This window comes from Phyllostomus hastatus, unplaced genomic scaffold (assembly GCF_019186645.2).
Source record: "Phyllostomus hastatus isolate PE091 unplaced genomic scaffold, TTU_PhHast_1.1 phas_scaffold_78, whole genome shotgun sequence".
Taxonomy (NCBI): Eukaryota; Metazoa; Chordata; class Mammalia; order Chiroptera; family Phyllostomidae; genus Phyllostomus; species Phyllostomus hastatus.
This window is the reverse complement of record NW_025334041.1, coordinates 85,859,361-85,871,587: the sequence shown is the minus strand read 5'-3', so window position 1 is coordinate 85,871,587 and position 12,227 is coordinate 85,859,361. Positions and strand designations below refer to the sequence as shown.

General features: G+C 35.9%; 1 protein-coding gene across 3 annotated transcripts in view; it reads right to left on the bottom strand.

Annotated features, from left to right (window-relative positions):
• ZNF638 (zinc finger protein 638) overlaps window positions 1-12,227 on the bottom strand; it is a 132,832-nt gene that overhangs the window by 53,275 nt on the left and 67,330 nt on the right. For all 3 annotated transcript variants that reach the window (XM_045828892.1, XM_045828893.1, XM_045828894.1), the window contains exon 2: window positions 4,026-5,538. In XM_045828892.1, coding sequence (XP_045684848.1) covers window positions 4,026-5,538 — 1,513 coding nt within the window. The remainder of the gene's footprint in view (window positions 1-4,025; window positions 5,539-12,227) is intronic.

Genomic DNA, 12,227 nt, shown 5'->3' with positions numbered 1-12,227 from the left:
TAACATTAACAATAAAAAAATCCTACCTCATAGGCCAGTGCCATTCCAAACTATATTGGCAAAGGATAAGATTAGTAAAATATGAAAAGCTGTTGACAAAACCTAATTTATTTTTAAGATTTAAGGGAAAGTAACATTATTTCAAAGATACAACATCCCTTTATATAGAGCTTTACAATAAACAAAATGCTTTCTTATACATTACTTTATTTATAAATCTGTGCTAAAATTACACTCTGTACCCATTAATAGCTCCTAGAAGATACATCTGATTTAAAAAAAAAAAAAGCAATACAGTTTTCATAGATACAGTCCCCCAAGTGAAACATTATTTGAAAGCAACATGTATATTAGTCAGTTTCATTGTTTCTCTAGCATTTGGATAGGCAGAAAATTTACTAAACAGTTCTGTATTTTAAAACTTTCCTTGAGAAAAATATTACTCATTTCCATTTCAAAAAATTTAATTTTGTTATTGCTAAAGACGAACTAGAAATTTCCACTTAAAACCACAGTTGACATTATGGAACCTGCTTTGTCAAAAACTACCTGAAAATAAGTGAAAGATACTTGCAATACTTAGCAATGCATTACGAAAAACTCTAACCAGGGGTGTCCAACCTTTTGGCATCTCTGGGCCACACTGGAAAAAGAGTTGTCTTGGGCCACACATTAAATACACTATCACTAATGAAAACCGATGAGCAAAAAAAAAGTCTTAAGTAAATTTACAATCTTGTGTTGGGCTGCTTTCATGGGCATCCTGGGCTGCATGTGGCCCACAGCACACAGGTTGGACACCCCTGCCAGCTAAAGTATTTCATTAAGCCATGGAAACAAATATGGATTGCAAAAAAGAACTGTCTGCATATCCTGCTCAGCAATGCAAACAGAAAGCTAGTAGAGACTGGCAATTACCGAGTCTCTACTAGTACCGCTAAACCCAAGTCTTTGACAGTAACTGGACACTGTTTACATGAAAGAGACACACTGACAGGTAGTGGATTGGGCATGATTTATTTGGACCATAAAGAGTTTTACTTGAGTAAGCTGCCAACATTTAAAAATCCAGAGATATTTACCCCCAAATCCAGATTTTTCAGATTTTTTTGAAAAAATATAAAGATATAATTCTGGACATGGATTCCATATAGAAACTATCAGCTGATGCTGATAAATGTCCTATTTAAGGCATATCCCTCACCAGTTCTACACACACACACACACACACACACACACACACTGTCCTTTAATAGGTCCACTTCACTTACTTTAAGCTCAGTAAATATATCTGTGCCACCCCAGTTTCAAGGCTCTCTAAAAACAGTATGAAAATTTTAAAAAGATCCCAAAGCAGTACTGCCTCTCCAGAGAAAAAGTGATAATTACCTAACCAAGCAGGAGATGCTGCAAGGACTACAGAGTTGACAGAGCTCAGAATCAAACTGTGAAAATACCTACCCATATCAGAGTTCAATCTTTATCCTCCAACTACCTCAAAAATCTTTTGTTAGTCAGTGCTTTCTCAAGCTGAATTATTTCAGCCAGAAAAACAGCTTTTAAACCAAGCACAGCCTTCTGAACCAAGGGCATAAAAGACATAACTTCTAAATTCAGGACAGCTCCTCATCAAATATCTAAATCCCAATTTAGAAATAAAAATACACTTGAATTCTGTAGTGCCTTTTTCAGGCTACATTTTTAGACTCCAGAGGTGGGGATAATATTGTCAGATGTTTCTTAGCAAGAAAAAAATTTGCAATTGGTTTACATTTACTTGCCACATATTTATAATGTCATATAAATGCACACTTAGAAGGCAAAAAAAAATCACATACAACAGAGGTAGTTTGTATCATGTAAATCCATGTTCATAAATCCCTATCATTTAGCAATCTGGTAGCAAAATATTCACTGGTTAGCTCTATTGTGCTGTTCTGTTAAAAGATGTTTGTTTTAAATGGCAATCAATCTCTGTGAACTCTATAATGATCACTTCTTATTCCTATTCAAGCTGTGCATGTCAACCACATCTATTTCCCTAAAATATACTTTTTTACATGTTATATCACATATCAAAAACTTTAATCTGCTTTCTAATGCCCCTTGCCTCAAGTCTAAACTTCTTAGGCTAACTTTAAAGGGCCCTTCATATTTATATTTGTTGCTCACATTTGAAATGTAATTCCTCCTACTCCAAGCATAGTGAAGCCTATTCTCATCATTCAATACCCACTTCAACCTACTTGATTAAGTCTTCACTCCCAAATCATTCAAGTATGGAAAGACTTAGTGTAGTTAGTCACCACCTCTCAATTAGTCTTATCTAACTGGACAAGTTTCTTGATGTCTGATTATATTTATACTTCTTTTTAATTACAAACTGCTAAATGCGTAATAGATGTTGATAAATTGATAACCCTGGCCTGAACTGATATGAACCTGAAATCAAGGTGAAAATATGAAATCTCTCCTACAGCATACCCAAACAAGTTAAAGACAATCATCAAACCATTTGTTGTTCTCTATTTTTTTTTTAATTCCTTAGGTGCATAATTAGGAGACAGTAAGACTCTCTAAACTGTTTAGGAACATCTAAATTTTGTATGTTCTTCATTTCTGCCCTAGGCACTTAACACAATCATGTATAAAACTACTAATCAGTAAATACAAAATGAATAAGTACCTTTTCTATTCTACAGAATAAAAATTACAACATTTAAGTTCTGTATTTTAAGGTATTTCTCTTGGATTCATTTTGACTAACTGAAAGTTCAAATTAAAAGAACCACAGAAAGCTTAACACTAAATTCAGAACTTCAGCCAGAGCTACTTATAGATTATAACTAAGTACTATAAATTACTCTGAGGTTTTTTTTCAAGACTTTGCTATCCCCTTTGACATGGTAAGGCAACTACTATTTTATCAGAACTCAGCAAATCTGACTAAAATGAGGTAAAATGCTGTTTTCCTTTGCTGTGGTTAATCTTAACACAAAAGCATCAGTACTAGTATCAGATTCTTGTTGGCTGAAACCTGATGAGTATGTAACAGAAAGACAAAAGAGCAGCACTGGAAGGAGAAAAAAACAAGGGAATTAATATCTGCGGGTTTTGAAGACTATCCAAAGTATACAACCAATGCTATGGCCTTGAATCAAAGCTTGTACCCAGGAGAAGGACATTTCTTCCTGACCATTTATGATATAAATCTACAAATCACACCAGTAAATGGAAGAAACAATGGTTCCCAAACATATGTAAGTAAATAAAACATACTTGGAAATTCCTAGTCAAATCCACCAATGTTTACTATCAAAATATATTTTACATTACTCCTCCGCACCTCTGAAAATATACCCTTTTAGTTGTACTAACCATGAAGATACCTAAACCTTCTTTATTGTTTAAAGATTTTTCTCTAAACTTCTATTATTTTTATACTCTATTTGCTGAGCCCACAGGTGGTACCCAAATAATTTATTTTCATTCAGTTTTGCTATGATTAAGTTATTTTAGGAAACTCCTTCCTGTGAAACACTAAAAATCCTAGTCGAGACAGAGTGAGAAAATATTTAAATTGACATTAACTGTCTTTAGCCCAAGACAAGTAGATACATGCAAGGCTACAATACACTATCTCTTCAAAGTGTATAGTACAATTGTTTTATTTCAACTTTTTCTTTTTATTCTCTTATTTAAACTGACTCATGTGACATGTCTTATAAGTACACAGTTTATATTATATATATATATATATAGTTGCATAAATTTCTGAGATAACTAATCAAAAGTTTAAAATACATGGACCAACCATGTAGTGCGCCCAGTCACAGGACTACAGAAAGCCTAATATTCAATTCAGTACTTAGGATGTAATCTAAGATTACAACTAAGCATTGATGTTGCAATCAAAATTAACTTCTGCCATTTTCTTAATGACTAGTTAACAGCAGCATACATGAGAATTCAGAGGAAACTTGGGCGCTGAGTATCATTATACAGTGATGTTTAAAAACACTCACCTTCAAATGACTACATTCTACGTTACACAGAGAACAGAAATGTGGAAATATTCTTGGAGATGCTGCATAATAATCATTCATCATAGAAGGAGTTGGAAGTCTCTTCATCTTCTGGGCATCAGTATGTGAAAACTTCGGTAGCCAGGATGCTTTCACAATTCCAAAGGGAGACTGAATGGGAATGTCAGCCTCTGGCTGGTAATTCTTCTTACTGCCTCCTGATCCGTGTACATTAGATGAATTAATAACAGGCTCACGTGGAATCCGCTCTTGATGGCTTACAGCTGAAACTAGTTCCGATGAAAAAGGTTGCTGACTCATAGATGGAGGAATCAGAGACCGATTCATTGTCTGGTTAACTGGTTGACTAATGGACTGGCTGACAGATTTCATAGGTTCAAAGACTGACTGTCTTCCTGAAATGTGTAAGCCTGACATCTTGGTTCCACTCTCAACTGGGAAAAAGGACTGATTATTGGAGGATTCACTTGGGAAGTCCATCTGTCGAAACACATCTTCAACAGGAAACATAGAATTACATATAACATTTGGTGCGGGAACAGATGCAGAAATGCTCTGTGACCGAAATTCATTCTTGACCTCATCAGTTGGAATTTCAGGATCATAAATACGTACTTCAAGTGGATCTTCTGTGTAGCCATATTTGCTTGCATGCCCATAATCAATCACATTACTTGAAACTGCCTCGCTAACAAGTGTTTCCTTATTTCTGCTCTGAGAAGGTAAATTAGGTAATCGGCGCCCCATTTTTCGCATTCTTATATCCCTCAAAATTAATGGCATATTTTCAGGAGTTAGCTGTTCATCAGGATAGCGACTAAGTTCTTCTAAATCTTCATTAGATAATCCAAAACTTGCTAAGATACTTGAGGCACTCTCCTTTGTATAGCGGCTCTGCACTTTAGGACTCTGCTCTGTAACCTGTGTTACAGAACTCTGTTTCACTCCCACGGATGCAGGGATCTGAGGCTCATCATCCCACCGGCTACCATGAGGCTTCCCCTTTTTTTGTTGTGCTTCATGAAAATCCAGTTTTTCTTTGGTCAATCTTGGATCGGTTCGGTGCTGAGTTACCTGTACATTCATTCTCTGTGGTCCCATGTTCTGGTAAGTTTCATGGCCAGCAAATCTGTGTGGGATTCCACGGGCTCTCCCTGCTGGGTAAAATCTTGGAAGACCCATAGGTCCAGGCCTCATAAATGGTCCTGGAGGCCTCATCCCAGAAGGGTTAGGTGCTCGTGGCCTCTGAAGTGGAAAGTTTCCTCGAGGATTAAACCTGGGTCTCGACATGGCTATTTTCAAGAAAGCGTGATTTAATAAAGTATAAGGTGGTGTTGAACTATGTGAGGCAACGGCATTCAGCTGCTGAAGCGCCAACTGAGTCTTAATCTGAGCAAAGTGCAAAGGAGATGGGCCCAACAGAAGTGGGTTTGCAATGCCCAGGTTCAAGGAATTCACAAGTGGTGCGAAATTTTCCAAGAATAACACAAAGCTGAAAGTTAAAACACAAATATTAGATCATTTTAACTCAAACTACTTCATGAAGTGGGTTCTACAGCCAGTGTAAAACATTTTGAAACAAAGCCATGAAAACATTCTGCATTTTATACACTTTTAGAATAAGTGTGTACAAGGATTTTAAACTTTTCCCAAAACTTTCTCTTCTTTCCCAAATCCAGAACACAAACCCCAAACCTTAAGCCAGAGTTCATGTATACTGTGTTGCACTGGGTGCTGTCCTAGGTGCTGAGAGAGATTTACAACTTCTAAATAATCTTGAAAAACTGAGGACTGCACGCTTTAATACTGGAAAAAAAGATGAAGGCATTAAAAATACTTAGAAATGCGCGCACACTTAATATTTATGTCATCAGATGTACAAACAATGAAAGTAGGAATATAAGCCACCCACTTCTCCAAGCCACAGCTTCCTTGGAACTACATTTAATAAATTCCATATAGCAATTAGACTATGCTTAAGGTTCTGCTGTTAGACAGTTGTTTCTTCTAATATGAATACTTGTCACAAATAACTTGACTACAGTGTCTGACAAAAGAGTGTACAGTAGCACAGAATTAATTATAACATACAAAAAATATGTGGTAAAACCAGTTACCATTCTCTTGAATTCCTTCCAAAGTAAGAGTATAGACAAATACAGGCGTGGGCAAAAATAGGTTTACAGCTATAGTACAAATAAATACTACAATAATTAATAATTAGAAAAGAACAAACTTTCACATACTCACAACTGTAAACCTAATTTTGCCCACCTCTGTGTACATGGATAACAATAATTAACTTTATGGAGTACTGTACATGTACTTTACTTGGATTGATTCATTTCTTACAACAACCTCGAGATATGTCCAGTTTTATGAGGAGGATACTAAGGTACAGACAAGTTAAGTAACTTCCATACAAAGTTAAGTGACCAAGCTGAGATTTGCACTTCAGTTAATTTGGCCCCATATAATCCATGCTCTTATCTACCAATAGATGTGAGCAAGAATGTCTTGCAGTTTCCCAACACCGTATTAGTTAAGACTGGCTGCTGCCCAGCCTGTTGGAATACAGCACAACTCATTCCAATCCACTTCTCAGAGAAATAGTACTTTGGCTATCATTCAGGACCAAGGTCAGCAGTCATAGAACTTATCTTCCCTCTCAGTTTGGAGAGGAAAAAAAGACACAGACCATGCCTATGCTTTCTATGAAGTTCCTACTTTTACACCCAATAGAAATGCAGGGTGAGAAACATGAGGTCTTCAGTCATTTATGATCACTATGAAAACCCACACTATTAATCCTATTTGATGATGATCACTTTCTGGTTCAAACTACAATTTCATCTACAACTCTACTATACACTTTCTTCTTTATATGTAATGTTAGTGAAATGGTGATTTTGCTGAGAAATGGGCTTTATCTGGCAACACTCTCCTAAACATCTTGTAGGGTGTCACCACATTTAATCTATATAAAAGGACATTATTGCCACATCATTCTCTGCTCAAAACTCAAAGAGAATCTCATTTCCTTTACTCACTATAGTTTTATGTTTAAGGTACAACCAATCTAGCCAATCTCTTCCCTTTTAATTTTACTAAACACTCATTCCAGCTAGGCCTTTGCTCCTATTCCTCTTTCTACCTCCCTTCATCGCTTCTAATCAAAACACATGAACAAAACAACCTTGCTTTCAACCAGATTTATTTGATTTTACTCACCCTTCATGGTCAAACTCCATTAAAACTTCCTTGACCACCAGGGCCCAAAGTGAGTCTTCCAACAAACTTTCATATTTATTGCTTATGCCATTTTGGGACTTGTACCTTTTACTATCTTATTTTTGTGTTCATATGTGCAGTCTTTTTCAACAACCTAGTGTCAATTGAAGGCATATTCATTGTTGTTTTATCTCCCAAGGATATAACTCTACTCCTACTCAAAATACCCTCAAATATTTGTTAAGCTATTTGAATGACCACATTCAAAGTCTTCATCATTGACACGGATTATTAATTTTCAAATTAGAATGAAACAAAAATACTATAAAAATTATACAGGTGTCTAGTTCACCAGATACAAGCAACAGACACAAGCTTACTGAACAATACCCAAAGTCTCTGTAAATAATGTTCTTTTATAATAAACTCCAGGTCTTTTTAAACAATCATGAACCATATGAAAGTATACCTACCTTCTACAAAATAAAATTACTTCCAAGAACAATGCTGTCTTTATCCAGTCCTTAAAAATAATCACTGCTTCTGCAAGCAGTTTATTATCTACACTCTTTCTGCACTGTTTTCCTTAATTGGTGAAGACTCCCCTTACAACTGCAAAAGCACAATCTCTTCTAAATATTGTTTCTCCTCCATAATAAACCAAAAAGGGACAGATTTCAATCAGTAATCTAATAATCACATGGAACTGTGAACAAGTATCATGCAAGTCCCTACATTTTAAGTTCTTTAGAGGCAAAAACCTACTTCCTAGTGTGCCTAGCACTACCTCATACTGAAATAATTATACATTTATAGGTTGCAAGACAGCAGCCATTCACATAGTCTATTCTGCAGAAACTAGTGTCCTGTAAGATTACAGGTGTTCTACAAAGTACCCTGGTGAAGAAAATTTGAAATGCATTCATGTGCTACCCTCACTTTTTTGGTCCTCACCCAAAGACATGCTGATAATTTTAGAGAAAGGGGGAGGGAGAAAGGGAGAGAAACACTGATTGGCTACCCTTCTTTACACACCCTGACCAGGGACCAAACCCACAATCTAGGCATGTGTCCTGACTGGGAAGCAAACTACAATCGTTTCCTCTGGGGGACAACACCCAACCAAGCCACAAAGGCCAGGGCTCATGCTACCCTTCGTAGAGGGGCATTGTATCTATTGTATACTAAAGGCTCTGAAGTGCCTTGTACTTTGTTAAAAACCTTTTTCCATTTTGCACTTTCCAACCTTGACTTTTCCTTCATGTTTATACCCAGGAGTGATATTTGAAATATTTACTGATTGGTAAAGCACAAACAATGGTCAATTAACAGTAATTTGTGCTTGATAGTAAGGAGGGTCCTTATCCTCTTCTTCCTATACTCCCCTTAAGTTTTTAGCTGCTGTGCATAGATTGATGGCAGGGCAGCCCTCAGGAAGGAAGTGTAAGAGTGAGGGAAGTAGAAGCCCACCTTTGGGACAACAGGGCAAAATTATTTCAGTATTTTAACACCTGGCATAACCATATAACTGAATAGCACTCCTGAAAAGACACCAGTGTTTCACGTCAACAGTCTAAAATATACATGAGAAGAATTAAAAGGCCTTTTCCTAATAAAAAAATTTCAACAATAAGCAGAGTTTTGGCTTATTTGCATTTTGTGGGAGCCTTAAAAATTGCACTAGATTTCCTGTATCATTAGTCCACTGTTAAATCTAATATAATATAACGAGGCAAAATCAACAGCTCTAGCTCGCCCAAGGAGATCTTTCCCCTCTCCCCTGGTAAGACAAGGTAGAGGCCTGTCTAGCCATAGCTTTTTATTAAGCATTCTGATTCCAGAACCTGCTAGCTAGAGATAAGAACATTTCTCTCTTGGCATGCATATCCTGGAATATCCATCGTTATAAGCGAATGTTACTTTTAATGGTCTCCTCCACCAACCTCTTTCTGCAAATAAGTTTCTTTATTCCTTCTGTGCTTTAAGCCAACACTTCTAACTTTATCCTAAGACTCCTTCCTAATTTCAGACTTTATAAGTCTAGCATATTTTATTTCCTTTTAGCTTGTATTTCATAACATTTTCAGAAATAACCCACTAATATAGAATCATCAAACACTTCATGCTACCATACCCTATTTTTTTTATTTTAATTTTTTATTTTTAGAGAAAGAGGGGAAGAAAGAGAGGGAGAGACAACAATGTGTGATTACCTCTCATGCACCCCCAACTGGGGACCTGGCCTGCAACCCAGGCATGGGCCCTGACTGGGAATCAAACTGACAACCCTTTGGTTCACAGGCCAGCACTCAATCCACTGAGCCACACCAGCCAGGGCCCATATCCTTTCTAAACCTGTATAAATTCTAATCCAGGTAGCAAAAGTTTGACAATGTGGTTATAATGCATGAAAGCATCAATAAAAGAGAAATTATGATAAATTGCTTTACTATACATGTGTTTAGTTGTCTACATTTCTATTCTCACTACAATGATGTGAATTTTAAATCAGATGCATGAAAACACAATGTTGGGCATTGGCAAGTACTGACAAATTCATTTTTGAAACTGTAATAAAAAGTCTGCCTACAATCTATATTCCAAATAACGTGACTTCAATGATTAAAATTTTTTTTAAATCTTGTATTTCTCTGTGAATGAAGTATATTCATATTTCATTTGCATAATTTTTAAAGTGTAAGCACATTTTTAAATCATTAAGTTACTGTTTAATCTTCTCTTAGAGTTATCATTCACAGTCACTCCAAATAAAATGCTTTAATTAAAAAGAAGTTTGTATTTATATTTCAAGCTTTATTTACAAGGCATTATAAACTTCACTTTGCAATTATATACTTCTGTAGCCTTATTTCTTCAAATCCAATTTAAGGATGGGCAAGCCCCATACCATCAGCATCCTGTTGTCACTTTTTTCTCCCCTTTCTCATGCTTAAACGTCAGTCCTACCAATGATGGCCAAGAGTAAAACTATGCAAATAACAACACCTGACAAACACAGGAACTTAGGCTGTGATAGAAAACACAGGCTTTCTCAATCAATCCATGGGAATAAGATTCTAAAATCAACTATCAGATCATTCAGTGTATCTTTTAAAAATGAAAAAAAGAGAGAGAAACTGTCTTCTTAACAATAAATATATCAGAATAATTTCAAATCCAACTGTTTTCATCCATTAAAAAATAACTGACATTGCTGTTCTAGGTAGGAAAATGGCAAAGTTACTGAGCCAGAACAGATCCCTTCCTTCATAGAGCTAACACTTCAGTTTTTAAGATGAAGCTAATATCTTGTAAGATTAAAGAAACTAAAACATAAAATACAGTTAAAAATCTCCTGGAAGTTTCCCTTTTCACACCTCTGCAATTAAGAGGGTTTGCAGAGACTGGAAACTGATTGAATAAACCATGGTATATCCATATTTTGAAGATAGAAAAAAAAAGGAATGCTATTATACATCCCAATTAGGATAGACCCTAAAAGTAGGAACTAGTGGATTAAAAAATAAAAAACCCTTCTAATTATTTTCCTTTTTTATATTAGCCCATGGACAGGAAATAAAATAAAATGCTGGTTAAAGATGAAATGCCCATACAACAGTATTACATACATAGAAATGTAAACAGTATTACTTCACCTACAACTAAAGTCAAACTGATTTCTAACCCCAAAATGGGAAATTTAAGAGTCCTAGGTATTCCAAATCTGCTATTACAAGTAAAGAAACCCAAGGGGTTTTCTACCAACAATGGCATTTATTAATCTGGAAATAATTTTAAAATACTGTTAACATCACAGAATTTATACAATCAAGGTTAGTAAGTGATAGCCAGATCCTCAGAACAAGAACAAATGCTTCATACAGTGAATATAATCTTTATTATCCAGACCCATTCAAGAATATACCATTTTCTGGATAACGGAGTATCCTAATAGCTATATAAAAAATGAATCCATTTCAATTTAAATGTTTTAAAAACTACTTTGCAATAATGTGCTTCAACAAGGTATTTTGAGTTTTTATTTTTCTCATTCTTCTAGCCAAGCAATATGTAGCTCCCACTGACTGCCTTAGGGGAAAATACAGCTTCAGTTAAAAAAAAAAATAACTTTTTTCAACTGAGGTTCTAAATAAAAAAAAAATTTTTAAACACAGAGCATAGGCCACAGTATTGAAAGGCTTTTCTTTTTAAAAAGATTTTATTTATTTATTTTTAGACTGAGGGGAAGGAAGGGAGAAAAAAGAGGGAGAGACATCAATGTGTGGTTGCCTCTCATGCGCCCCTTACTGGGGACCTGGCCCACAATCCACACATGTGCCCTGACTAGGAGTCAAAGTGGTGACCCTTTGGTTTACAGGTTGACAGTCAATCCACTGAGCCATGCCAGCTGGGGCTTGAAAAGCTTTTAATGGCGAAGGTTGGGAACCACACAGAAAACAGGAAAACTCTTTCTTGGTTAGAAAGGAGCTTCAGAATTTGGAGACATAAGACAAGCTGTAAATGTTGAAACCAGAAGAAGAACAATACTCCAGAAAAATGTTTTGCTTTGTTGGGAGGCAGGCAATAAATTCTAAATGAGAGAATCTATCATCCAATTTTTTAAAAGGCCTATAACCCAAAAAAGTTAACAAGTCCTACTTAGGGGTTACAGAATCTAGGACTTCAAGGCCTAAATTTAGGTGGTTGTGACAACTCCCTATGCACTTCTCTCCCCATATCCAATTGTTAGCCACAGGCTCTCCTCCTACATTGCCACGTTATCTATCGCTTTTTGTTGTTATTACCACTTCTGTACATGTCATCTTTATTTTTTGTTGTTTTGATTTTTCAGCAAAGGGGAACATTCCAGAGTTAACTCGGTAGTTTAGAAAACTCTGAAAATTTCTTTAGAAATGTCCATATACTGCATGCTACTGGGAGATGGGGTGA